The 27,495-nt window shown below is 45.5% G+C and overlaps 5 protein-coding genes across 6 annotated transcripts; all 5 read left to right on the plus strand.

Annotated features, from left to right (window-relative positions):
• Positions 1–255: 255 nt before the first annotated feature.
• il11a (interleukin 11a) lies at positions 256–3,883 on the plus strand (the record flags this gene model as incomplete). The annotated part of the gene is made up of 4 exons (XM_079276157.1): positions 256–426; positions 3,165–3,260; positions 3,414–3,575; positions 3,704–3,883. Coding segments are annotated over 4 exons (609 nt in total), but the record flags the coding sequence as incomplete, so codon positions are not given.
• Positions 3,884–5,696: 1,813 nt separating this feature from the next.
• On the plus strand, positions 5,697–12,758 carry znf628 (zinc finger protein 628; the record flags this gene model as incomplete). The annotated part of the gene is made up of 9 exons (XM_079276158.1): positions 5,697–5,812; positions 6,254–6,825; positions 7,153–7,225; positions 7,328–8,266; positions 8,875–9,045; positions 9,202–9,532; positions 9,679–9,833; positions 10,404–10,646; positions 10,782–12,758. The coding sequence occupies exons 2-9, from the start codon at positions 6,440–6,442 to the stop codon at positions 12,756–12,758; spliced, it is 4,275 nt and encodes a 1,424-aa protein (XP_079132284.1). The 5' UTR covers positions 5,697–5,812; positions 6,254–6,439.
• Positions 12,759–13,300: 542 nt separating this feature from the next.
• On the plus strand, positions 13,301–15,391 carry nat14 (N-acetyltransferase 14 (GCN5-related, putative)). The gene is made up of 4 exons (XM_079275092.1): positions 13,301–13,444; positions 14,019–14,145; positions 14,227–14,532; positions 14,631–15,391. The coding sequence occupies exons 2-4, from the start codon at positions 14,065–14,067 to the stop codon at positions 15,078–15,080; spliced, it is 837 nt and encodes a 278-aa protein (XP_079131218.1). The 5' UTR covers positions 13,301–13,444; positions 14,019–14,064; the 3' UTR covers positions 15,081–15,391.
• Positions 15,392–18,486: 3,095 nt separating this feature from the next.
• aicda (activation-induced cytidine deaminase) lies at positions 18,487–20,162 on the plus strand (the record flags this gene model as incomplete). Its single annotated transcript, XM_079276029.1, has 5 exons — positions 18,487–18,506; positions 19,144–19,309; positions 19,424–19,706; positions 19,889–20,004; positions 20,112–20,162. 5 exons carry the CDS (start codon positions 18,487–18,489, stop codon positions 20,160–20,162), a joined length of 636 nt encoding a protein of 211 aa, XP_079132155.1.
• A 1,071-nt stretch (positions 20,163–21,233) lies between these two features.
• LOC306782324 (adaptin ear-binding coat-associated protein 1-like) lies at positions 21,234–27,410 on the plus strand (the record flags this gene model as incomplete). 2 transcript variants are annotated; one of them, XM_079275634.1, is made up of 7 exons in its annotated part: positions 21,234–21,340; positions 22,225–22,325; positions 22,738–22,842; positions 23,039–23,120; positions 23,231–23,339; positions 23,519–23,663; positions 25,159–27,410. In XM_079275634.1, 7 exons carry the CDS (start codon positions 21,240–21,242, stop codon positions 25,269–25,271), a joined length of 756 nt encoding a protein of 251 aa, XP_079131760.1. In that variant the 3' UTR covers positions 25,272–27,410. The 2 variants fall into 2 exon arrangements, with proteins under 2 accessions (XP_079131760.1, XP_079131759.1); XM_079275633.1 differs by having other exon boundaries at positions 21,240–21,340; positions 25,171–27,410.
• Positions 27,411–27,495: the final 85 nt, after the last annotated feature.

Consider the following 27,495-nt stretch of genomic DNA (forward strand, 5'->3'; position numbering starts at 1 on the left):
GCATTCATTGCAGTTGCTTTTGGTAAAGGAGTGATTGTGATATTCAGTGTCAAAGCCCGGCTTTTTAATGATTTAATGATTTGCATTCAGCCTGTGAACTCTGACACTGTAGCTCTTGAGGATCCCTCTGCCAAGTCTGGAGCCATTGTTTATATTGTGGTGCAGTATCTTCCCCTGGAGCTGACAGCCGTGGCCTGAGGTCATTATCATTACAGCGAGATGACAGCGCCTTTCCACTAATTGCTTCCGTTTTGTTCTACCCCTGCAGTGCTGCTCGACTCCTCCTCGTCGCTCCTCTTCTCGCTGCTATTGGCTCAGCTGCCCGTGTTCACGAATGCCTCTCCAGTACCACAGCGGCGGCCCACTGACATGGACAAACTGTCCAATCAGACCAAAAATCTAATGAAGCTCACCCAAGAACTGCTGGTAAGTGAAGATGCCGTCATGGTCACAGCTATTGATTGAAGGCGAGGCTAAAGAGGCTGATTGAATTGTTCGTGTGATTGTGGAAGAGGATGCACAACCTGTCTTGATTGATCTTTGTCTAATTGGATTGAGGTGCTAATGTTATACCTTTCAGTTTGGGTAACAGCACTAACTTTGCACCGTGCACAAACTACACTAGATGTGCTCAGGTCCTCACTTTGACTTAAGCTGCTTCCATTGGTGACAGACTGGCTGCATGCTCAGATCAGGGCAGCTGAAAGCCTCAGGGGAGATTTGACTCAGTGATCTCACTTTTAATCCACCCTGGACTCTGTAGGGAGGGGAGGGCAGACTCAGCAACCTCCTGGTCTGCCTGCTCACCTGACTGGTGGCAGTAAGATTGGTGGGCATGCAGGCCAGTGAAGGTGCAATGAAATCAATATCAAGTTTCATAGAATTAATTAGAATATAGACACATTTACAGTGACGGGCTTGCAGGATACGTGATGTCAAGGGGTTAGAGAAACAAAACATTAAGTTCAAGGAATAAGTTCACCCTAAGACTAATTTAGAACTACATATCAACACCTGCCTCCATCTAAGCTGAGCATACCATCTATGAAATAACAGCAAAGTATATCACTTGCCTGTTTACATAGAAACATGTTTATGTTCTGCGGCTAGACTGTGGAAGTGAGGATTGAGTTGGAGTTTTTTCTCCTCTGAAATGTCCACCGTACTGACAACGCTGGCTCCAAATTTTATTTTGTTGACAGTCAAATAGGTAGGAAAATCAGATTTGAGAACTCGGCCAAGATTTGGCTTCAGCTGGTGATTGTGTATCAACAGCGTTTTAACAGGTGAAAAGAAAGCGGGATCATATCTGTGGATCTTTGGTTACACATGGCTGATCTAGATTCTATTTTTGCACGATGCAAATCTTTCAACTCTTTTGTTCATGGGGATAAAATCAAAAAATAGCCACATACTCTCTCTAGTCTTGGCCAGTAGATATTGTTATGAAAGTGTGTGTGTGTGTGTGTGTGTGTGTTAGTTGCTTTAAAACAATGTTACAGGCCATTGTGTAGCAGAAGTCTGTAACCTGCGGTCCAGATGTGAACAGCAGCTTTATTAAAGGGTGATGGGGACAGTAGAAGACAGTGTTCGGTAACATGGAAGAATTATTTTAAATTTATTTCCTTATTGTGTGGAATTCCACTAAAAGGAGGAGAAAGTTAGGAAAGATAAATAGAACGGGAATCCATGGAAAGTCCCTGCAAAAACGCAATGAAACTGATGCTTTAAGAGAGAAAAATGTGTGTCTGTCCACACATAGGTCTATATAAGTTTTCTGACGCAACTCTCTGTGTGTGTGTGTGTGTGTGTGTGTGTGTGTTTGCATGCATTCAGTATGGGTGCAAATGTATGTGTGCATGCATTTGTGTATGCATTTTTGTGGCTGGGTGTGTGTGTGTGTGTGTGTGTGCGTTGAGGGTTCTGTAAATAGTCATGGTTGTGTAGGTGCGGTGTTTAGTGTTTTGCTTTTGGTCGCCACAGCAAAGTGACTTGATAAAAATCTGAAAGATTTATCACATTCCAGTATTTGCATTCAGGAAGAAAAAGGTTGGATGCGAGGGTTCTGCCGGGTGAGGTCACGATCTGTGATAGAGAGAGCAAGAAAGGGAGAATAAGAGGGAGAATTAAAGGCTGAGAAAGATGGAGCAAAAACCACAAGAGATGAAGAGATCAGAGAGCCAACCAGATGACAAGGCAGTGGTGTATGTGTGTGCATGCATGCACATGTGCACGAGATGTTGCATGTGCTTGTGCACCTGGTAAAAGACACAGAGAGGGGGGGAGAGAGAGGAGAGGGTAAGGAAGCGAGGGATGGATGGGACAAAAGCAACAGAGACAAAACATTGGACCACAAACATGAGTGAGCTCTTACGAAAGGCTGATGGAGAGACATGCGAGACAATGCGGCACATTCATCACTAAAAACATCAACACAAACAACTGGAGGCCAACAGTAGGGCACGGAAAGCACTGCATAACAGGTTAAGGAAGCATTAAGCACACACAACCTGTTTACACAAAACATTTCTCAGCACTCATCATCATAATGTTGTTATGTTCCTCGACTGATTGGAAGTGACGCATGCCACATCAGCCATCTCCATGAATCCCCATTCATTACTAAATCAGGCATACATCTTTAACACTCCTAATAAACAGCACAGCTGCCTTTTCTGAAGCAGAACTCTATTAACCTGCAGTCAGGTTGTTTATCCCCCTCTAGTGGCCACCATGGGAACTACATCCGCTCTCTGGACGCAGTTTATAACACAACTCTGGGCAGCGGTACTGCGTCATTCCCTCTTTATATAGCTGTGACCCTGGAGTTTCCCTACAGTTCTGTGTTGTCTGTCCCACTTGGAGCTTTCTTAGTCATTGCATATGTTGTTATCCTCGCTCCCTGTAGAAAACATCCTGTGGGTTCAGGTCATTTGCTCTTATTGTTGACATTTGGGGAGGCTGAATGTGGGTGAACTCACACTGACCCGATCAACCACACTCCCCTCAGTGAGAGCTACTGTCTCCAAGCACAGAAAACAGTCATTCGATGGAGGTGCTGGACTAATACTTTCCTCATGTTGCCGTGACTTGTCTCAGGATGAGTTAAATTGCGCCGATGCAAATGACTAACTGGCTGCTTTGCGTCTTGTTTTCTCTTTCAGAGGGAGCATGCATTCGACTCAGATGTGGAGCCCCACAGGTTCAGGTCTCTGCCAGAAATGAGCAACAGATCAGCCAATAACCTCAACAATCTTGAGGTAATGCTCTGATATTTGTATTCTGTATTTGTGTGTGACTCTCCGTGTGTGTGTGTGTGTGTGAGGGTAGAGGTGCTTGTCTTGTTTCTATACACACAGTCACATCTTGCCACACCCATGCTACCTCTCTAAGTGTGTCTGTGTTGTTTCCAGCTGAAGCCCACACTCTCACAGCTGCATGCTGACCTGAAGCTGTATGAGCACCACTTTGAGTGGCTGAACAAGGTCTCAAAGAAGCACCACCACCCTGCACTGCCCAAGCTGGTGGAGATGATCAGAGAAATGAAATCTCTCATCAATCTGCTGCACCGTCAGGTAAAGAGTTGAGTTTCCGCATTTGATCATCAGGTGTCTTCACTGTTTAACTTGATGTTTATCCATGAAAGTTGTAGCATACAAATGAATACATCAATAGTTGTTATAATCTGTCATCTCTGCTACAGATGCTGAGAGTTGACGCACCAAGGCTGACTCAGGTGACCCCCTCCCTGCCCCCTCACCTCCCCTATCAGTTCGATGTCCTGCAGTCCAGCCATGAGCTTCTCCAACACTTCAAGCTCTTCTGTGATTGGGCGTACCGAGCATTCATCAGCCTCAAGCCCAAAGTCTCTGCAGCACAATGACGACCCGAGCTCATTCATACTTTAACTCTTAACTACATGGCGGCATAGCCAGTGAGGATACATGGAGCCCCGCCTCAGCCAAAGGGGAATGAGGACCATGTCAGTGTGCACTGTAGTCAACAGCATCCCTTAAGAGGCCAAATGTCAACCAATGACACTTGTGTTGAAGAATGTGTTTCCATCATAGCCAATAAGGATGTGCTATACTGCAGCCAGTTACAACCATCAAGATTCCCGTTAAAGCAAACTGCCAGTTTAACGACGATGATCATGTCACAATTCCCCAAACTGTCTCCTAAAGGCCTTGTTCATGACCATGTTATTTATATATTTATTTATTTATTGACTGTTGGTAATTTATTTGATTTTATTTATTTGAAGTTGTGTCACTCTCATCTTTGTTTCTGTATTAACGTGAATTTATTTGCCCACATCTCTGTAATCTTTCTTTTTGTCTTGTGTCTCACTGATCCTCAAGAAAAACACGGTAGCACTTCCTTACTTTTGTTTAAACTAACTTAATCTACTTTGCATTTGTCTATTTCTTTCTCCAATAATTCTTCCAGTATGTAGCATACATATGGGACAGCCAATGTTTTCACTATCTCTCACTTACAGTGCCTTCAAATTAAACATGTTAGAAGACGTTAATGTCATCTTCTAACCCAGTTAAACATGTCACGTCTTAACATATCAATTGAAATTCATCGTATACAGCTGATAATGTCAAAATGGTCGCCGAAGAGAAGTGAATACTTTATTTTGTACCAAAGGCAGAGTCTCTATTGTTGTTGCCTGTTTCTCGCGTTCTGCATGAGGAGGCATATTTAACGTTGTGGTAAAGTTGTATGAATATGCCCTGTTGCTGAGCACTGATGGACCTGATTAGATTCTTTGCACAAACTTGTTAGGATTAGCATCTTGGATGAGTGAGATGGCTGATTTTGAACCTGGGCTTTAGGGTAGAAAAGTTTGTTTTTGTTAGTTTAACACCCAAAGCCTTAAAATACTATGTATTGTGACACTATGTTCTTAGTGTGTACATAAGTGTAGAAGAATGTAAATTGTCGTATACGTGTTTTTGTGTATTATGTTGTTTTTTTTACAATATAATGTAGATTACTTTACCAACTTTATCACTATAATTTTTTCATTCCTAATTTAGTATTTGTTATAGTATTGACTATTTATTTAAGTAACTTGGTGGAACTATTTATTTTGTGCTGCAGTGGAGCAAGTCTCCTATCTTTTTTGTACTTTTATACAGTTTTTATTCTTATTTACTATTATTATACCATCCTGTTTAAATTATTGTTGTCACATCAAGATGCGTCTTCCACACACTGATTGGCCTCAATGTGAAATATGTGCCTTGGTGAAATAAATACTAAAGAATGTGCACAATGGATTTGAGTATATGTTATTTGATAACCATGGCCCACCTACCCTGTAACGTTAACTGTTACGAATGGAAGTGGGGGCAGACACACACACACACACACACACACACACACACACACACACACACACACGCATACTACATTACCCAGAACTCTGTGCGCCAGATTCAGAACATAACAGATACATATTTACTGTAAATAAAGCTTTATAAATTATATTTACGATATTTAAGATGTTGGAGTGTGGACGCATCACTGATAAAGTGCTTTCCGCCAAATTTGGAGGTCCGAAATAATTCAAAGTGAGGTTTAAAAACGTCAATCTGTCGGTTGAAGCTCTTAGCCAATGGTAGTCGCGCATCTATAGTAGCCAACAGCCAATCGCCGTCGCTGTTCTTAGAAGGCGGAATCGGGTGGAGAACTGCTGTTAGTCTGCGCTGTGTTTATTGTTAAGGTTGTGTGGATTAGCACTGCGGTACCCAGTACCCTTTCATAATATCAACAATATAAGTTGAGTTAAAGATGCGCGGTGAGTACTGGTTCAGCCTGCGTTCACTCGCATCCGTATCGAACAGTTTAACGGAGATGTTCGGCATAGACGGCGGCTAGATTAGCTTTAAATTCAGGCCAGTAGCTGATTTTGTTGATACTGTGAAAACTGATATTTTCTGTGCGTGTGGTCTGTCTGCTTGCACGGCTAATCGGTCGCATTAGGATACACTTATAAAGTAGCTTCATGTGTAACACAGCTGTAACCTTCTGCGTGTGTTTTGCTAGAACGCACCGCACTGCGGGGACGACGGACAGAAACGGACTGACTGCCAGAGGATAGACAGCAGGAGGGGGGGGGGGGGGGGGGCTAGCTTCGTTGACAGGAGGACGGAGAGAGGGGTCGGATTTAAAGGCGACATTCACACCGGGAGTTACCAAGTTATAATACTGTATTTATTTCCATTTCCCTTCATCTCAGACCTGTCCTGAGCTGTCGACTTGGCAAGACAGCTGGTGTTTCCAGTGGCTGACAGGGCAAGAATTTATGAAAGACACAGAAGAAAACATGAAGAAAAGGTGAAAGAAAAGCCATGATACTGCACCACAACTGATCCACGCCTGCTGCCAAGGAACACCCATCATCTGCTACCAGTTTGTGCTGGTAATGGCTAACTCAGTGGCCTTAGTGGTCCAAGCAGAACTCTTACCGCCTCAGTCCACCTCCTCCCTCTCTCATTTCCCGTCCCTTCTTGGTTCGGGAGAGGATGTTGAGGACGATGGGGACAGAGGGGAGCTGGTGGAGGGAGACAAGGGGGTAGAAGAGGGCGGGGAAGAGGTGGTTCTGGACATGGTGACGTCGTCGGTGTCGGGTCAACCCCAGCAGCCCGAGCAGTCGGACCATCCCTTCCAGTGTATGGACTGTGGGAAGAGCTTCAGGTGGTCGTCCAGGCTGACCCACCACCAGCGGAGCCACAACAATGAGAGACCATACCGCTGCAACCTCTGCCCCAAGGCCTTCAAGGGCTCCTCTGCTCTGCTCTACCATCAACGGTGCCCAGAATTAAAATCTCTTTACCTTTTATAATCGCAACATTGGTACAATAGAGTCCTGAAGCTGTCATTGTTATTTTGTAGGTTGAAGTGAATAGGAGGGAGAGGCAGAAGTGTGCAGGAAACTCTAAGTAGTGTGGTTCATGTCAAATTCATGATCCACACCTTTATTTAAAACATCTATGTGCCAGTGTATAACTCAACATATCACAAGAGAAGGTCTAGCAATGGAGTTTTATGTTTATTATGTGTCAAAGTTATGCCTCACACCATATTTATGTATAATGAATTGTGTTATTCTCCTGAATAGTTGTGTTTCTTTTGCAGGTCTCACTCAGGGGAGAAGCCTTACAAATGTCAGGAGTGTGGCAAAGCCTTCAAACGCTCCTCTCTGCTCCAGGTGAGGTGTCAAAAGAAGCCATTTTATAAACATCAGGGAAAAGGAAATGCTAGCAAATGAGCAAGAGATTTCACATCTGTACCTCTGTCTGTCTGTCTCCAGGTCCATCAGAGTGTCCACACTGGGGTGCGTACCTTCTTGTGCCCCTATTGCCCTCTGACCTTTAAATGGAGCTCTCATTACCAGTATCACCTGCGCCAGCATACTGGAGAGTGTCCCTACCCCTGTGACACTTGCCCCAAGGCCTTCAAGAACTCAAGCAGCCTGCGGCGACACAAGAATGTCCACCTGGGCCTCAAGCCTTACACCTGCTCAGTGTGTAACAAGTCCTTCACTCAGTCTACCAACCTGAGGCAGCACATGAGGATACATACAGGTGAGAGGCCCTACATCTGCGGTGAGTGTGGACGAAGCTTCACACACTCGTCAAACTTGGCGCTGCACAAGAACTCGCACTCCAACCTCAACGCGGGAGGGAGGGAGGGAAAGAGGGGAGCGAACGTGAGGAAGGGACATGAGGTAGTGGAGGTGGTGGTCGGGGCAGAGGAAGTGACATCGTCCATGTTGACGGACATGGTGGGATTTGTGAGCCAAGAGGGAACTGATGGAGTAGGGGTGGGGATGGAAGAGGTGTTCCTGTCAACCACCCCGTCCGGGCAGAATCCGAGCCTTCTCCCCCAGCTCACCCTCACCTCCTCTGGGGAGCGCGTGTGTGCTTCTAGGGCCATCGGGACAGAGGTTCACCTCAGCACACACACCGGGGCCAGTTTGCTGCTGTACAGCTGTGGCAGCTGCAGCCACACCTTTGGCACCCGGACAGATCTAGAGGACCACCAGGTCATCCACATGGCTCCAGAGGGACACGGGGCCGGAGGAGAGGCCGGGCCTGGAGCAGGGATGGAGGTTGGGGATGGGCTGGTGGGAGCTGGTCACCTGCTGGCTAATTTTGAGGAGGTGGTAGAGACTACCACAGTGGCTGAAAATGGACACACGACAGAGGTGCTCCTTGATCTGACGGAGGGAGCAGATGGCAGCAATACAGTAAGTGATTGGATCAAACGGATACATGTGAGAAAATAAACCTTCCACAGAAGAAAGTGAAGTGACTTTTGTGGCCTGGTTCCCGCCGCCTACATCTCAGATTTTGTTGGTCTGGTGTTGTGCCCATATACGCCTGTCTTGACCAATTAGAAGTTAGTAGGTTGGATTAGAAATGGGAACTTCATTGTCCTACACAGCTAGCTAGCTAGCTACCAGCATTCAGGAAAAATGGTGACAAGCGTGGAGGAGGTTCACTTTTATTTACAAATCAGCATATTTCTTTGATCAATTAGACAGATGTCAAATTAGATGCTCCTAGAAACTGCTACAGCTTCTGTGTTCACTTCAAATATTTGAAATGACACTATTGAGTGGTTTTAAGACATCAGCTATCATAAACGCTTCATAAACTCAACAAAGTTGTATGTTGTCCAGTATATCTACTGTTTGTAATGTGGTATGGAACAGAAGGCGAGAGACAAACACTAATTTGCCTGCTTAATCTAATATAAATCAATGTAAAAACCTTACCCACCCGACACAGTGCTTGAGTCTGATCTGAAGATACATTTTATTTATATGTAGAACTTCCTTTGGTTTGTCCTCAGAATGTGGGAACCACCCAGGCCCAGTTTGACCTGCTGCAGAGCTTCACCGAGTTGACTCAGAGCTCTGAGACCGTTCAGCCAGAGGCCAGAACCGCATGGGCAGGGCTGTCATGTGGCTACTGCAATAAGACCTTCAAGACCAGTGGAGGCCTCAATAGACATGTGTCACTGGTGAGAATGACTGTTACAATTGCTCTTCTACTGACACTGGTATGCAAATTTCAGCACCGCACTCTGTATATTGAGCACCGGGATTCATTTATTGCATTTGGATGCATCTATCCCAGAATAATATGAGCCTCTTGTGTTCCGCTTTTGTTTGTCCAGATGCACGCTCTCTCATCACAGTCCCGCTCCCAGTTCAGCTGCTCCGCCTGCGACCGCTCCTTCCCCCTTCTGTCCTCACTCCTCACCCACCAACACTCCCACACGCCCGAGCAACGGCTCCTGGCCGAGGCAGAGGCTGAGATAGTGTGCCCCGCCTCCCTCTCCCTGTCTCTCCCCCTCCCCTCCTCTCCCAGCCAGGCCGACAAGCAGCAGGACCAGAGGGAGATCCACGTCAACATCATCGCCGTCGGGGAGGAGCAAGAGGAACAACCGGCCAAACCGACCAAAGCCCCCAAAAGGACAGCGGCCAGCAAGATCACTCCTGCTGGAGGTAAAGACATTTACAATAGAGATTTGACTCCACAATAGAGAATAAGAGCCGAGCTATCTGTTCGTGTGTTTTGGTTTGATATTATATGTTATTCTTCGTTTTCATTTTCAAAAATGTCACATTCTATTTCACGCAATTTGATGCAGAGAGGCCGTACCGCTGTTCAGAGTGCGGAAAAGCCTTCAAAGGTTCATCCGGGCTAAAGTATCACATGAGGGACCACACCGGGGAAAGGCCCTACCGCTGCACCGAGTGTGGAAAGAGCTTCAAGAGGTCGTCTCTGCTTTCAATCCATCAGAGGGTAAGGCTTCTGTTCCAAGAAACTGAAACACAAGGAGAGTTTCCAAACGAGAGATGCATCATTTGGGGGCTAAATTTGATAATTGATGTCACCACAGAAAAGAAGATTTATCAAGTGAACAGGGAGCTCTCTAGTAATGGTTCACATCCCAGCAGATAAATGCAATATACGACAGACGATAAAAAAATCCCTTTGACGAAATAACACACTGTAGTTCAAACTCTCTTGTTTTCACACATTTTTCTTGGGTTGCATTTAGGTTCTATTGGAATAGACAGTGAAATGGGATGCAGGGCACTGGATTTCATTCAATTCAATTCAATTTCTTTTGTATAGGCCAAAATCACAAATTTGCCTCAGAGGGCTTTACAATCTGTTCACATGCGACATCCTCTGTCCCAGGACCCTCACATCTGTACGGGAAAAACTCCCCCAAAAAAACCTTTAACCGGGAGAAAAAAAGGAAGAAACCTTAGAGAGAGCAATGATACGAACTGTCCAGCAGGTACTTCTAGGTTTTTGTACGGCAAATACGACTAGAGATTATACTTTCTTCTTTTTTTTACCCAGGTGCATACAGGCGTTCGGGCATTCCAGTGCCCTCACTGCCCTCTCACTTTCAAATGGAGCTCTCACTATCAGTACCACTTGCGGCAGCACACAGGCGAGAGGCCATATGTGTGTAAGGAGTGTGGCAAGTCCTTCAAGAACACCAGCTGCCTGCGCAGACACAGTCAGATGCACTCTGGACTGCGGCCTCATATCTGCTCCATCTGCTCGAAGTCTTTCTCCCAGACGTCGAACCTCAAACAGGTCAGCACCGTCGGTACACATTCAGCTGTGATCTCGTGTAGATTGTTAGCTTCTTTGCATGGAATACACTTTTTTTTTTTTTTTTAAATCTCATCAACTGTTCTTCATTTGTCTCCTCTTCTTCTTTCTGAGCAGCATGAACGCACCCATTCTGGTGAGAGACCCTTCCAGTGCACGCACTGCAATAAAAGCTTCACGCACTCCTCCAACCTCCAGCTCCACCTTCGCACGCACTCCTCAAGCAAGGACTTCAAATGCCCGTACTGCTCCAAGGAGTTTGTCATGCACTCCTACTTGCAGAGGCACATCCGTACTCACGGCAGTGGCGTTCCACTGCCCTGCCCCGGTGGTGGAGGTAAAGACGGAGTGGCTGTGAAGGCCAGTGTTGGAGGAGTAACGACCACCACGACCCTGCTCAACCCCATCACCTTGGAAACCTCAGGAAACCAAGGCAGCCTGATTGTGTCCCAGCCAGCACTTAATATCCCCCTCAACACCTCCCAGAACTACTTCATGATTCAGACAGCCAGCGGCCTGCAGCTCATTCCTCTGTCGTCCCCTCCACCAGCTCCTCCACCTCCGCCACCGCCCCCACCACCTTTGTCCCAGCACCAAAACTTCTTCATCCTACAGTGCCCCTCCAATAATGGCAGCCAGTCCAGCTTGATCCTCGTCCCCACTGCAAGCAACCCTCCAACAGCTCCGGAGCCTCAGACCCTCCCCGTGCTTCAGACTATCCAAGCGCTCCAGCCCGTCCTAAACCAAACACAGACTCAGATGTCCCACTATCCGGCCATATCGCAGCAGCAACAGCAGCAGACCAGGTTCATAATCACCAACAATAATAATAGCAACAATGCAAACACTCCTGTGGTCATGTCAACGCGCACTCTCTCGGCCAACTCCCTGCTGACCAAGCCCATATTAGGGAAAAGCACGCGGACTGCTCGGGGCAGACGGGGCCGCAAACCAAAAGCTAGTCTTCAGATGTCTGCAGCAGCGCCGGTCAGTCAGACAGCAGGTGGCGCTCCATCGGTAACGAACTGTAATGTGACCAGAACCACAGAGTCATTCCCATCTTCTGTAACTACTGTATCTTGCACTGCTATCCCAATTCTTTCATCTTCCACCACAGTGGACACCTCAGGACCCTCATCAGCTGTTACGGTGGTTACACCAGCCACGACGGTATCGTCAGTTTCTACTCCGGCTACTCTGGAACCTCACGCCACAGTGGGGCAAATAAGGACGGGGGATACCATGACAGGGAAACAGTTTGTGTTGTGTTTTGATAGTGAAGGACGGGCAAAGGAGGGGATGAATGTCGAGGAGGGTGGGCACTCCTACGTGTTACAGTTTGAAGGGGATGCATCAGACGTGGCGGGGGATGGAGGAGTGGGCGGGGAGGGGAAATCACTTGTGTTGCAGTTCAAGACTGATGAGAATGGTGAAGGCGCAAAAGGGGGGGATAAGGGAGGGATGATATCCCTCCTGCATGAATGGGAGGGAGGAAAGCAGGGGCAGAGAGAGATTGGAGAGGAAGGAAGCCAGGGAGAGTCTTACGTCCTCCATTTCCACACCGAGGCACAGGACAGCGGTCCATCCGGTGCTGCCTTCAGCCAAGGGCAAGAAACCACCCTGCAGCTTTCCTGCACTCCGACCCAAGGTTTGGTGCCACTTGACGGGCAGGAGGTGGTGTTTGAACTCGGGGGTGAGACCAAGATGGAGCAGGACACTGAGGAAGGTATGCAGATGATAGCGCTGATAGGCGAAGGGGGAATGATGGGAGGAGAAGGGGCCGGTTGCAATTCTGCAAGCGGGAGGGTGGAGGAGGGTGGAGGAGCCATGGAAGGCCTATATCAGTTAGGAAATGGAGAGGAAATTGTCATAATTGAGGTCAGCACCAGTAGTTTAAGAGAAGGAAGAATGGACAGAGGAGGGGATGGAGAGATCTCAAAAAGTAGCGAGGTGAAATACGAAAGTGTAACAGTTGAGGCGAATGAAAAGTCTGCAAAGGAGCACAGCTCTGCAGCCGACACAGAGGCACAGACGTCAACTGAGGACACAATGAGGAATGGACCTATACCCAACTCTAAAGAGATGCAGTTCTGAGAGTGTGCATGTTGGAGAAGAAGACAGTGCGTGCGAGTGGATGCCTCACTATTTGTGGGCTCAGTGTGTTAGCATGTTAGTGTGCGTTCCCCTGGAGCGGAGGGAGAACATGCAGTTAGATGAGTACTGTGTCGTAATCCCATGGTGCCACATACTAGAAATGTTATACATTCAAATAGGCTGTACATGGACCTCGGAATATTCTGAAATATATTCGTTTAAATGATGCTGTCATTGGCAGTTTGTTTATTAAGTCAATATGTTTTTCTGTGGATAAATGTTGTACATGGCCCACTTTCTTTACAGTGTCAATACCGGTAGTGAATATAATTTCATTATTAATAAAACTATCAATACCTTTCATCATTTGTTTATTTTTTTTCGCTTTGTAGTTTGAGTCCTTTTTGTTTTTTAAACACACAAAGGTCGTTTACGCTGTTACGTTGCGGTAGCCTTTTACGTAGCCTTTACGCTGTGCGGGTTGCGCTTACGCAAATGGCGTAGATCGACACATTGAAGACGTGAAACCGGACCTCAAACAGAGTACGTGTGTATTCAGAATACCTCCTTTGCCCAAGAAGCGACTCTTGTCAACCGACCAAACCCTGCAAGGACTCCACAACGAAACAGGGATACGTGCAGTGTTTCCCCGTTTTCAGTTCAATTTGAGCCGCGTGACGGAGAAGGTAAGCGGAAACGGGGTTCACCGCACGAGCAGGGGTCTAAATGTGTCAGCAGTTCGCAACACCCATATAAGGGTTTGATCATGGTCTTTTCGCTTTCGACTGTACCGTTGCCTTTTGGTGATCACCGTTAAGACCAACATATCCAACAAACCTTGAGACTCAACTATTTACGGATGAGGATCACGCCATCACCTTGGTTTAGGGTCTCAATACTCTTAAAGGGTACCGAATGACCTTTACTAAAGATAAATTACTAAAGATAAATTAAACGTGCAGATAAATACAAGCTAGAATGAGTGATGGTGACACATGCATGCTATAAATCCTCCATAATCCCCCTCTGTCTTTGTTGTTTGGAGCCAACGCGGGTGTGATGTATTGCAGCTACTGGCTCATTGTAAGCAAAGTAGCAGATTTCACCCATTTCAGTATTGATAACCCAATCAGGTCTACAGCAGTACTATCCATTATCTGCATTATTTTAGTATCAAACATCCCAAAATTGCATTTTGCCGACAACCTTCTGTCCATGTGCTCTGATTTATGTGTGTTTCTGTCGGGTCCCTGTGTGTAGAAACATTAGTAGCACCAGTCCTGCAGTTCGAGCTCAAAGCCTAAACATGGTGAGGCTGGAGCTGGATCAGGTGGTGATGAGGAGGATGAAGGAAGACGACATAGAGATGGCCAAAGCCCTCATCAAGGTTGGTACGAGTTTTAAATGGCTTTCATCGCGGTGGGAATTCACTCCTTGTGCTGATTTGTTTTAACTTGCATCCCTCCAGGAGGGCTGCGAGGGCACAGAAAACCGTCTCATCCTCCACGTCCTCACTCGTCCGCTCTGCCTCTTCATCCTGGCTGTTTTCTCCTCAATGCTGCGCTGCCTCGTGCATTCCTTTATCCTGGCCCTTGCTATTCCTGTCTTCCTGCTAATTATTTTTCTCAAAATCACCATGCCGCGATCCACGGGGGTTCTGGGCAGCAGCCGGCCCTACTGGGACTATGTGGGTAGCAGCTGCAGAGGGACACAGGATGAGACACTGGTGAATCCTTACTGCAGGATCAGTGGCACGACACCAGGGACTAGAAAGGTCAGTCGACTGGTGTGCTCGACTGTGTTTTGCATCGTTTTTACTTCATTCTGGGTGAGCTGATGTTGCAGCTAAATAATCATATTTGTATTGCTCAGCCAAGGCGCAGAATCACACCCAAAGACAAGGACAAAGATGTGTCAACAGAGAATGTCACCCCAGAGAGGCAGCAGGAAGCAGGGCACGTCTGGGTGGCAGAATGCGATGGCGAGATCCTCGGCTGCATCTTCAGGGAAAGCGAGAAGCGAGCGGACGTCACGAGGATCTGCAGGTTGGTGACGGGATGCTGGTACCGCAGGGAGGGTCTGGGCCGGCTGCTTGTCCAGAGTCTGGAGCAGAGAGAGAGGGAGGCTGGCGCTCACAGAGTGTACGCTCACGTCCCTTTCCCGTCCAAGCTGGGGGAAGTCATCTTCAGGAAGCTGGGCTATCAGCAATTTGGGGAGGGGGCTGATGAAAAAGAAGATGATGAGGAGGAGAGGAAGCTTGAGCCTCCAGAGAGAGGCTTTCTGGGATACCCCATCACTAAAGTGTTTTACAAAGACCTGTGACTGAGTGATGGACTCATGGAGACGAAAAGGAGGCACTGGAATTGCTGAAGGTGAAGAAGCCATATCACAAGTCATTGCTGCAACATGTTTGGATATTTGTTTAAGATGATCATTTATTGAAGATTTGTGTTATTTATGTGAGTATTTATTTACTGCATGTGTTCCGTCTGTTTAAACTATATTTTTATCTTTTCATCAAATAATGTACCATCTCCGTTCTTTAAAAAGAAATGGTTCTGTAAAAATGTAATATTAACACCATGAAGCCACAGTCATGCTGTTCTCTCATTTATACCGAAATAAAATATTTATGTAAAATGTGTGTTTCCTTAATATGTGTTTGCGTGGTTCTTTCCTCTAAGGCGTCCACACAGTAAATGATGTGTGATTGCACACCTTAGTTTGTGTGTGAAGGCGTACAGATGTGTAGGAGGATGTACGGTTACTGTATAGGAAGTGTGTGTGGTTTATGTGAATCTGCAGAATTCATCTGTCGTTCACCGTCACGTACAGTATGTTGGTACAGGAGTCTGCTCGAACAGCACTCCCTCCCTTTTCTTCAGCTTTTCTGCCATTTCGTTTTCTTTGTTGAATAAGAAATAATGGTGATTGTAGTTGTTAAATAAATATTTGAGTCGAAGCAATTTTAGGGCTTCACTTTGAGCAGTGGTAACGTCATCAAATCAACCGATTACAAATATAGATTAATTTATAATGAAAGTAACTCTTTAGCTGCAGCCCTAAAATATTGAACAAATTACAAAGTTGATCAAAATCACAAATTTAAATCTACTTGGATATCTGTTTCCAAACAAATTTGTATTGCCGATTGAAACAGCACATTTAATACACTATGAAGAATCCCTTTAAGGGGCCAAATGACAGGCGCCCGGGGAGCCGGGGGTTCAGTGTATCGCTCAGGTACACTTCGACAAGTGACACGTCCCAGTCGGGGATCGAACCGTTGACCTTCTGGTTACCAGACGACCTCTCAACCCAGTGCCCCACGGTCACCCCAAATGCATCAGTAATCTGACACGAGAATGCATGTGGTTTGCAGGTGACTGGCAGTTTATGTGACTAAGTGGGGAAATGCACACAGCCCCAGTCTGAGGCTAACCTTAATATGGTTAGCAGCTCTCACACTCGCATTCCGCATCTACCTCCTGCAGACCTCAGGCGATGTCAGTATAGCATCAATGCGCCGCAGATAAACACCACAGGACGTTTGTACAGTTTTAATGTGTGTGAGAAGGAGCCATATCTCACCTGATGTGCAGACAAATATAGGCCCACTGTACACTCACTGCAAACTCAATCATGCAAGCTGGAGTGGAAAATCACTGTCCTTTAATTAACTTTGATGAAAAAGCTGAGACACCCAGTAACATAACAGTGCTGTTGCATGCACGAGTAAGTGTGTGGTCAGGCCTTTTCACCCTGTGAGAGCTGTACTTTACTTGTGCCACTTCTTTGGTCATCATCGGGGTTGTTTCTTCATGACTGTCAAAGAGCAGACACCTGTTAGCTGGGCCTCTACCCGCCCGATCTGTAGCTATTATTGTTGTCAGGAAACAGATGTGAGTTCACACACTGGAAAGAAAGTCTGTTTGTGACTGTGGTCTTGTGCGTCTGCACGGTATGGCTGTGTGCGAGTGTTTGTGTGCGCGTGTGCAGGGTGTGGGCGGGTGGGTTTTGGAAAGTATGACTTGGCATTTCCTACACCCGGTTTCTGCCCCTGACTATGGGTTAAATGCACAGTCGTGTCTGGCCATACTGTACTACTACACCACACACACACACACACACACTCATCAGAGGGGTGGTAGTGCACGTGAGCGTTCATGTGTGACTATGAGATGACCTTGGTCAGCTGTGGTCAAACCCAGTGAGCTGGGTGGGAAGTGGTTACATATAGTTTGGCATTTGATCAGCCTCTTGAAGTCGAGAAAAGACACATGCTCACAAGCTCAAATGTGCAGAGACATTCGGCTTAATGCAGCGTCAGAGTAATGCAATATGATGTGAGGTCGCTCAGAGCATGCAGACACACACACACACGCACACACACATGAATCACTCTACATTTTGGGGCACCACACAATCATAGGATAAATTAGATAAATTAGTTCCAGATGATGTATAACATATAGACTATGTTAATGACATTCCCATACAGATGGCTAACACACACATACGTGCGCACACACACACACACACACACACACACACACACACACACACACACACACACACACACACACACACACACACACACACACACACACAGAGGAGCTCCAAAAACAGCCACCCTGGGAAACGGTGAATTCCCCAAACCACAGAGTGCATGAGAGGGTGAGGGGAGTCATGGGAAAGCAGGATGCCTGCATGCAGTGCCACTGAGTGAGCAGACTGGGCCAGAGCTAAAACAGACAGAGCAAAGAAAAGACGGGAGCAAAACAATACACATCCTGATTTGGCAAGGACGGATGACAGCGTCTGACGGTTCAAAGGCTCGTGAGTGAAATTTATCCGCACACTGTGGTCGGTCAGCTGGCCAGCCGTTCTAGCACACACGTAGGGTGAGGGAGGTCGATTACAGTTCTGCTCCCAGCCTGACACAGTTTGGGAAAACCCAGATCAGAGGACGAAGTAGGTGTCAGGGCCTTTCGAGGTCAGGAGACGCCTATGGCTCCACCAAATCTTGGGGCCCCGAGGAGGTGGAGGAGACTAGCTACGGTGGAAAGGCTGAATAGCAGGACGGGACTGTGGATCAAGGTGAGATGGTATCTGGAGGTTTTTACTTAATGATCTGGGAAAGTTAAAGTGGAGGGGCCCGAGACTGGATGAGTCTTAAGTGTTTGGAAAGTTCCAGCCGGTTGGCTCAGTTTACTGACGTCTGTGAAAAACTCCAAAGGTTACGCATCACGTCAAACAGTCCTCCACTCATGTGTGGTCACTCAGATTGTTTAGTAAAATCTTTGTAGTGTAATCTGCCTCCCCAATTAAATCCCTTTATGGCCTTGCACCAAAAGAAGGGTTTCACTTCAATCACCATGTGAATGAATGTTAAAATGTTAAAACAAAATACACCGGAAAACCATGATGTCATGAAACAGAATTTTGAAATTGAGTATTTTATTTATAGCTTGAACTGTTTTTGCAGCAAAACAAGTCTGTCCATCCATCTCTTCAGTATCACGCCCCCTGAACTTACTTTGAAAAATCTGTCTGTCCAACCAGAAGCTGCCTCTGTATGCAGGATGTTTATGTTTAGAGGTATATGTTCTCAGTTCCCTCCATTTAACCCCCCAACAAACACACACACACACACACACTTTCGCTCTTTGTCATTTACCTCCATTTATTGCCCACGTCCGCCGAGTGACAAAGCGCTTCTTTCGAAATGATTACAAAGCTAGACAGGTGAGCAAAATGGATACATTCTATTTGTAATTACATCTCTTTCTATTTGACAAAGACTTCTTTAGATTACACACACTTGCTATCAAATGAAAAAAAATGTTTTTTTGACAAGTGCTGATACTTTGACACCAAAATAAAATATTCTTCAGTGAAATTGTTAATGGCACTATACCACCTTTGAGTGTCATCTATTGAGGTTTCCGTATTAATTAGTGATGAATAACTGTCCTAGTTTCGCTAAAAGTTGTGAAACTGAGAGTGAGAAAAAAAAAGCAGTGAATGTTAGTCGTCTTCTGACTGTCCATCACTCACATATGGTTAACCGCAGGTTTTACATTATTGTGCTAACTTATTGGGGTGAGTCATCTGACTAATAATACGTTAAATTGTAATTTCATGAGTTTCTTCACAGACTTTCCTGGCATAACATTTCTGAATACTACTAAGATTATTTGTCACCGAAGATGTTGATTCACAGAACAGCAACACTTTTGAGAATGGCATTATTACTGATGAAATGTTGACTGGTAAAATCAGAGCACCAGGTTTTTGTAAATGGATCTGGTCTTTCGATATTCTCCAGGTAAGCTGCCCACATGTCAAATGAAAAATGAACCTTTTCTTCCCTTTGTCTCAGTGTGCTTTTGCCCCGAAAAAAGTTCATCTACCATTACAAGAACATGCGCTGGGCAAGGGGCCGACACGAGACTTACCTCTGCTTTGTAGTGAAGAGGCGAGTGGGGCCAGACTCCTTATCCTTTGACTTTGGACACCTCCGCAACCGCAGTGGCTGCCATGTAGAGGTAAGTAATGTGGGTCAAGATGGGGAGGCGTGTGAGAAGGGCCTGCTCGGGGGAGTAAATAACAAGTGTAAGTAGGGTATAAGATTGTATCCCTGTTCTCCTATGTCTCTAAAGCTGTTGTTCCTACGCTACCTGGGGGCCTTGTGCCCTGGTTTGTGGGGTTACGGAGGCACTGGAGAGAAGAGGCTCAGTTACTCCATCACCTGGTTCTGCTCCTGGTCTCCCTGCATAAACTGCTCCATCAGTTTGTCCCAGTTCCTCAGCCGGACGCCCAACCTTCGCCTCAGGATCTTCGTCTCTCGCCTTTACTTCTGTGACATGGAGAACAGCCGGGAAAGAGACGGCCTGAGAATGCTGAAAGAAGCTGGCGTGCAGATCACAGTCATGAGTTACAAAGGTGGAGGCATTAATTGGAGTACATGTGGTAGAGATGTAAAGAGAGAGTGTGATTATAGAGTCAGAAGCTACTGGAAAGTTAAGCAAGCCAAATTCCACCTAAACATCCATTGTTTTACTTATCATGGTTGCTCTCTGGATGTCAAACATTTTATCATTTATAACTGTTTCCGCTCTCTTCAGACTTCTTCTATTGCTGGCAGACCTTTGTGGATCGCAAGCAAAGCAACTTCAAGGCCTGGGATGAGCTGCACCGAAACTCTGTTCGCCTTGCCAGAAAACTCAACCGCATCCTCCAGGTAGAACATTTACCATACTCCATGTTTGTTGTTTTCAATCAACAGGTGCAAGTCAAATGAAAAGTAATTATATGTATTCTTTCTTTCTTTCTTTCTTTCTTTCTCAGCCTTCTGAAACAGAAGATTTAAGGGATGCCTTCCTGCTTCTCGGACTGTGAAAAATACCCCTGACCTCCTCAGGTGTTAGCATTAAGTCTGCAGAGAAAAAAGACATGTTGCCATTGGTCCATCACTACAACTGCTAAAACTGAGAATGAGATAAACTGAGAAAAAATAGCTTAAGTTGTGGCAAGGCTTGTAACGTCAGCTGCTGCTTGCTTATTCTGTTGCAATATGGATAAATGAAATAAAAGAATAAGATCATTTTGTGTTTTGTGTTGTTGATGTATATACATATATATATATATATATGATGTATGTGAGTTTGGGAATTTTGGCCATCGCCCACTTCTTTTTTTGCAACCAGAAGTGATAAGAGAGGGTGAAGCTAACTACAATCAAAATCTGAATAAAACATGTTTTGGGACCAAAATTGTTGCCATTAACTTTCATGAACTAAAATAATTTCTGAGACAAAAACGCAGATAAAACCCAGACTGGACAACACCGTGGAAGCGACCAGTCAATCACAAAGTTGCCATGCAGGCCCCAAAGCACCCGGCTTTATGGGCCCATAATTTACTAAATGAACATCATGCTGTATTGAAGAAGACTGAGGTTTACTGAGGTAATAAATCAAGTGAGAAGTACGGTCCTTTTCTCATAGACTTCAATACAATAGAAAGTTTAAGGCACTTCAGCATTGGTTTCTCTTTTCAGTCCCAGAGATTGCCATCTGGTTCAAATTGAGGCAGCAGAGGTATTGTACATTTTAGCTCCTTATACAAGTCAACACTTTGTGTTACTCTTTGTTACTGTCAGCTAAATGCTTACTTCTTTCAAACTCCACGCCCCAGTTGGTAATATACGTTGTTTTACAAAACCAAAACTACTCATTTGATGTCACTTGAGTAATTCCCCTTGACTTGACACTAGGCTAACCTTTGTGCCTGAAATCGGTGGAATACCCCTTTAAGCGCATCACTGAAAGAGCAGCAGTGAGAGGCTGGGTCGACAGTTTGTGCGCAAGTACACCGTCTATTACGGTCAACGTAGCCATAAATGCCGCACGGACACGCCACTCACCGTCACCACCACCACCACCGCCGGCGTGCACCGACTGAGTAAAAGTCAAGATGGCGACCGAGGGTCAGGCTGAGTACGAGTCGGTCCTCTGTGTGAAACCCGAAGTCAGCGTTTACCGAATCCCACCGAGAGCATCTAACCGGGCTATCAGGTGAGTGAGGAGGAGCAGCGGCCCGACGGAGACATTCCTGACTCAGCATCCACGAGCCGCAGCCGACAGTATCAACCGTGCTCATCCCATAATCTCGCAACAACAGCGGGTTTTTTGGGGCTGTTTTTTTTTTTTTTTGTGTTGCTGTGTATTGACAAGGTCATCATGGTAAATAACGGTTGTGCTTTATACCTGCACTGCGTTAGCCCACTACACAGGAAGTGGGCTGGATTGGCTACATCCCTGTGTCCGTGTGTTTATGTGTGCTGTCGACCAATGGCACAGAGGATAGATGCTGCTTACGCTGCGTAACGTGTTTTTACAGCTAGAGCTAGCTCAGTAATGACACCTTGTTTCGCCGCACAGATTCTCATTGCGCTTCCCTCACAGTATAAGCAAGAGCAGCGTCCCTGGAGCTGTGAAGAAGTCTTGCTCAAGGACACTGCAGCAGGGTCGATGCTGTATGATGACAAGGGGTTTTAACGTGGTTCATCAACCTGACAGACAGTGTTGTCCTGTCAGACATCTTTTGCTTGCAAGTGGCCATGCAGGAGATGTTGTGTTGTTGCACACGCCTGAGTCTCACCAGACACATGATTGGTTAACCAGTGACCATATGTACAGTGAGTAAGGGTGATGATGTCATCTATATATGTCAGCCTTAGGTCTGCGTTAGTCACGTTCTGTTTACATAGAAAACAGCCAAAATGGAACTACAGTGTGTCTAAGCGTTGGGATGAACCGTAACACACGCGTGCACCCGAAACACGAATCTCCAGTTGCTTCTTCTCTTACTCTGTGTCAACATCTGTCTCGATAAACCGCCGTCACCACATCACCCACGTGACAATGCATCTCCGTGTGTGTGTGTGTGTGTGTCCCAGGGCTGCCGATTGGAAGCTGGACGCTCCCGACTGGACGGGACGCATGCGCGTGACGGCCCGGGGCAAGCTAGCCTCCATCAAATTGGAAGACAAAATCTCTGGTGAGCAAAGAGGCAGACAGAACAGTGCCATTGTTCACTGGCCCCGTCGCTGCTGTAAATCACTTCAGTGTGTTCGCCATTCCCCCTTCTCTGTTACTCACCTATTCCAAGGTGACCCAGCCCACGTCCAAGCGTGCATTTTATTTTGAAGGGTGATAATCTCTTTCTGTCTGTGCCGGTGCATTTTAGGTATTGGCATGCTTGTTGTCCCCAGATTATACTTTATATTGCCCCATTTATAATCTGAATCCTGGAAGTTAGATCCATCCTTTAAAAGCTTCAGCTTCTGTCCCCGTTTTTAAATCCAAAAGTATCTTTGGCTTTTGTTTTGTGTCTCTTCATGATCCAAATTCCCACTGGACCATTTTGGCCCAAAAGACAGTGAACATATTTCTTTTGTTCTAACCTACAGGGGAGCTGTTTGCCCAAGCACCAGTGGACGAGTACCCCGGCACCACAGTGGAAACAGTTAGTGACTCAAGCCGTTACTTTGTGCTCCGCATCCAGGATGACAACGGTGGGTAAACAGTTTGTTGCTAAGATATAAATATTTGGTAAATGTGCTCATGATTTAGAACACGTTTTGAACGCCTACTGAAACTGTTAAACTGTCGTGGAGAGGGTATCGTGAGAAGCTGTCGGCTGTAGTGTGTGTTTTGTTTGTGATACTCGTACTAATCTCCCTTTGTTTGTTGTGTTCGTTCCTCTCACAGGCCGCAGTGCGTTCATAGGCATCGGGTTTGGAGACCGAGGCGATGCCTTTGACTTCAATGTTGCACTTCAGGACCACTTCAAGTGTGCAGCTGCTTCATGAATCATAACCAATTCACCAGGGAATTTATTTATTCTAGTTTGGTAAACTATCTTGTCATCGTTTTTGCCTCTCTCCCCCTCGTCCTCTCCAGGTGGGTGAAACAGGAAGATGAGTTTAAGAAGCAGGCGCAGACTCCAGACACTACCCCCAAACTGGACCTGGGCTTCAAAGAAGGACAGACTATCACTCTCAATATAGGGGTAACCCTATTTTCATTCAATTGATATGTTCAAGGGTTGGAACAGCAAAATTGCTTACAGTTTGACGGCTTGAACCTCCCAAAAGTATACAACTATTTAAACATTTTAAAATACCTCCTTTTGATATGTTTTCTCTGCAGTCTACACACACACTCACTCTGACTTTGTACCTTTTCCAGCAATCAAAAAAGAAGGACCGGTCTCGCCCGCAGAGTTCCGGTGGATTTGGGCTTCTTCCGCCTCCTCCCGGGGGCAAGTTGGCCCCACCTCCTTCCAAATCTTCCAATCATAACACACAGCCATCTGCAGGAGGAAGTGACACTGGTAAGCAGTTCATAAAAACACTACAGTATGGATAGCCGGCCAGGTCATACACCCAGGCCCGCCCTGTGTGTCTTGCCTGTGCCCGGGACGAGATGATTACCAATGTAACATGTCAACATGTGGATTGCGCGTAAACACGGCATCGGCCATTTTTATACGCCAGCAACGCAGCAAAGGCAGTGACACAGAGAGGGGCCGAGATGCGGTGAACATTGAGTTTAACAAGAAATCTATCGAACATTGTGACGGATTTCTTCGAAAACACAATTTAAGTCAATGAAGACTAATTGTTGTTCCTGCTCAGCCCGCTGTAGTTTAGTGTAGTCCATTTCATATTCCACAAATTCAGAATTAAATCATCGGAACAGGTAGAAGAAGGGAGCACCCAGTCTTCATTTCATCGAAACAAGGCTTCGTGCTTAAATATTGTAGCCCCCATTTCCCATCATGCTTAGTGCTGCGCCGAGTGTTTTGCTGTTTTATGTTTAAAAATGTGAATGTTATGTTTTGGGATGTGTCTGTTCAGAACAAAGTTGGTTTGGTAATTGCCTAATCTGTGCAGGGTTTCTAGTTTTAACCATTAGTGTAGTGGCTATTAATACACATCTGGACGCCAGTTTCCTCTCCTACAACTGTTGCAGTGTTTCTGTTGTGCTACTTTTGATTAAGTTTGTCAGGTAAAATAGTGTCGTGTAGAGAAACCTGGGGTAGCTTTGGTCAGTTGGGGAGGTTTTTGAAAAACCAAACCCGCTGTTATTTTATGCTTTGACTCTCGCATACAACATTCAGTCAGTCCACTCACTCATATTTTTAACCTCCTTTTTAATTTGAGAAAAATGTGATTGTCACGAGTTATCAATCATCGTTGGGGAGATGGGAAGACTTACTCACCTCGACTTCATCATCTTGACATTGACGTGGCAGGATGTGTATTTGTTTGTCTGACTGCAGTCTTTGTGGGTTGCGAGAGCCTATTTATCGAACACTTTATCGTTGGTTATTTGATGCAGATATGATGATTTGTATGCTTGTGCCTTTTGTAAGGGTTTTATGTTTGTTTGTTTCTATCAGTTAGCAAAGCATTGTTCTCACCAACGTTTGACATTATGGCCCCAAAAATCCATTGCGTTGGCGGTTTTCTTCCACGGTTGTTGTAGCTCGGTGCAGCGGTTTCATTTCGACGCAGAGTGTAACCTCAGAAGTCACACAGACTGAACGGTCACGTTCCATTGTGTTTGGTAGTGGCAGAGGTTTCAGAGGTCAATATATCAAAACCTCAGCATAAAACAGTGAAACCTTTAGATGCCAGTAGCTGAAGTAGGAGAGCGCTGTTTATTCATTTGTCTTACCCTTGAGCAAAACACTATTCCAGACTTCACACTGGGTCGAATTACTCTTAAGATGGACATTGTCTTGTTTCGGAACAAACCATCATATCAGACATCTATATTTCAGAGATGCATTATGTTTCTGTTTTTTATTTTCTAACCACCAGGTTGTTTGCTAGATCTGGACGCCAGTAACTCAAACTCAGCGGCTCCATCAGACGACACCACCACAGCCAGCTCTGACCTGTGGGGAGACTTTGACTCTGTATCCCCGAAGTGAGAAGGGGTGCACTTTGTTTTTTCTCTCTCTGTAAATGTATGCAGCACTTTTTTGCATTTCTTTTCCCCCGTTGTGGGGTCCCGTGTCTCTCCCTGCCAAGCAGGGTAGCCCCCTGTCCTAGTTGGTTCTGTTTGTGTTCAGACCCTCATTGCTTTTGGTCTTAGCCGGAGACGCACCCACACCTCACGGTCCAGTCTTAATTGAGGCCGTCGCGCTCTCCATCCATCCTCCCCCCCCCCCCCCTCTCCGTCTGTATATCCACTCCTGTTTGAATTCTGCTTTTGCCCATTTTCTCCTCTTATTGTTTTATTTGCTGATTTCTATCGTCGAGTATACACAATAGAAATACGAGCAAGGGAGACATAATCTGAAACATCTGACGATGACATCTAATTCAATACGATGATGAATGAATTTTCTGTACAGAGAATATTTATTTGAAATGTATATAGTGTCGGTAGTTTGTAATTACTGTCAATGGTGTTGTCACCTGTATGTGCTGTAGCTTATTTAGTCTCCAAGTCCCCAGCAGTGGGTCTGACTATATGCACTGACTGACTGGCAGTCTGCTCTGTCTATGTAGTTGGTAATGCATACAGTCTGCATTTAATGCAGGGCTCGTTCAAATAGACTTGCGCTGCTGTTCAAAAGTATGAAGTCAGCAATTATGTTGCTGTGTTTCTTCTTACCTTCAATAATGTAATAATTCAGACACCAAACATATTGTTTACATTTTAAATAGTTTGGCTCGCAAGAGAAGTTTGATAAGCATTAAATGATTAAAATGTTTACTCGATGTCCACACATTTTTTTTTTCATGCCAGGGGGAGAATACTGTTGGAACCATTTTTCCTCCAAATAACCTTTTTTGATTTTGAATTAATGTTACATTCCACAAAATAATAAGTGACCCTCGATCATTATTAAACCACTACGGCGCTTCCGTTTGGGCTCTAATTATTTTGGGGAGCCGTATTTCTTTGGGCCCGCTGCAGTCGAGTCAGTGGAAGAGGTTTCAACTGTGATTTGTCCGGCCAGAGTATGTTCAGCTGATATTCCAATAGAGCTAATATAACCCCAGACTAACCTTCTGTTTCTATTGTGACATTTTAAGAGCTTTGCTGAATCAACATAACTGTCTGTATTCCAGCTTGTTGGAGGCTTTGTTGTGCACGAGACACTGAAACAGGAAGCTGTTCCTATTTAAATCTGCACACATTCTGATGCTACGCTTCCAGTTTCTTTAGCTTATGGCGGGTCATTTCCTTTACTCTCTTTCAACTGTTGCGCTGATGGATCTTTTGTCTTTTTCTGCTGTTGTCAGTCTTGTTGAACAGTTGTACAGCGTTTTTGTTTTGCATGTACAAAAAATGATCATTCTTTGCAAACCTTTCATACAACATAACATCTATTTGTAAAGAGGACTTTCTCCAACCTAAAAGCATGAATTTAACTGAAGCGACTCAAGCTTTTTTTTGATCGGTGACCTCCAACTTTTGAACAGCAGTGTAGGCTAAGAGTTTACTACACAATGAATTTACTTGAAAGAAGCTGATTTACAGATTAGTTGTGCTCTCTAGCGCTCTCTAGTGGCTACAGCCTCATTTTGAGATGAGCTGTCAAATTGAGCTGCAGCTGTTGAACACATATTTCACTGGGGATGGGTCCTTGGCATTGTTTCAACTGGGAAGTAGAAAAGTTTAAAGCGATAGGGTGTTGGCCAAAGAAATGGAGGCATCAAGCGCTTTCATCTTTGCCTCAAGGGGAAACCGAAAAGATTTAGTCCTCGTTATGTCATCTCTGCTCAGCCCAGCTGTTAAGGCTGCGACTGGTGAGTGATTTAGGTCACGACCTCGCGCCTCCTCGACGAATAGGTCTGTGTTTTTGCATTCTTCATGAGAAGGTGGTCAGGACCTCCAACACAGCATGTTGTACTGTACAAACTTAACTGTGAACTTCAATTCCATGCTAAGATGTAATGTCGTTGATGGTATTCTGATGCGGACGAATGCAACCTGGGACCAAGCCGGTCTGTGCTTGATGCAGTGTGCTGTTGTGATATAGTCGTGTACAGAGAGATAATTATGTTGCAGTGATGTCACATGTGATGATGATGGATATTGATTGGAACACACATGGATCGTGTGAGTGTAAAGCGCTAACCAATGTTTGTCAGTGTTTGTTTACTGTTTCAATTATATGCATCTCTCCCAAACGTGACTTG

This window comes from Melanostigma gelatinosum (assembly GCF_949748355.1).
Source record: "Melanostigma gelatinosum genome assembly, chromosome: 9".
Lineage (NCBI taxonomy): Eukaryota > Metazoa > Chordata > Actinopteri > Perciformes > Zoarcidae > Melanostigma > Melanostigma gelatinosum.

Coding starts and splice junctions, on each gene's coding strand:
- nat14 (XM_079275092.1), top strand. CDS start 14,065: ATGGTGAGGCTGGAGCTGGATCAGGTGGTGATGAGGAGGATGAAGGAA. Junction 14,146..14,226: donor TGGCCAAAGCCCTCATCAAG/GTTGGTACGAGT, acceptor GCATCCCTCCAG/GAGGGCTGCGAGGGCACAGA. Junction 14,533..14,630: donor CGACACCAGGGACTAGAAAG/GTCAGTCGACTG, acceptor TGTATTGCTCAG/CCAAGGCGCAGAATCACACC.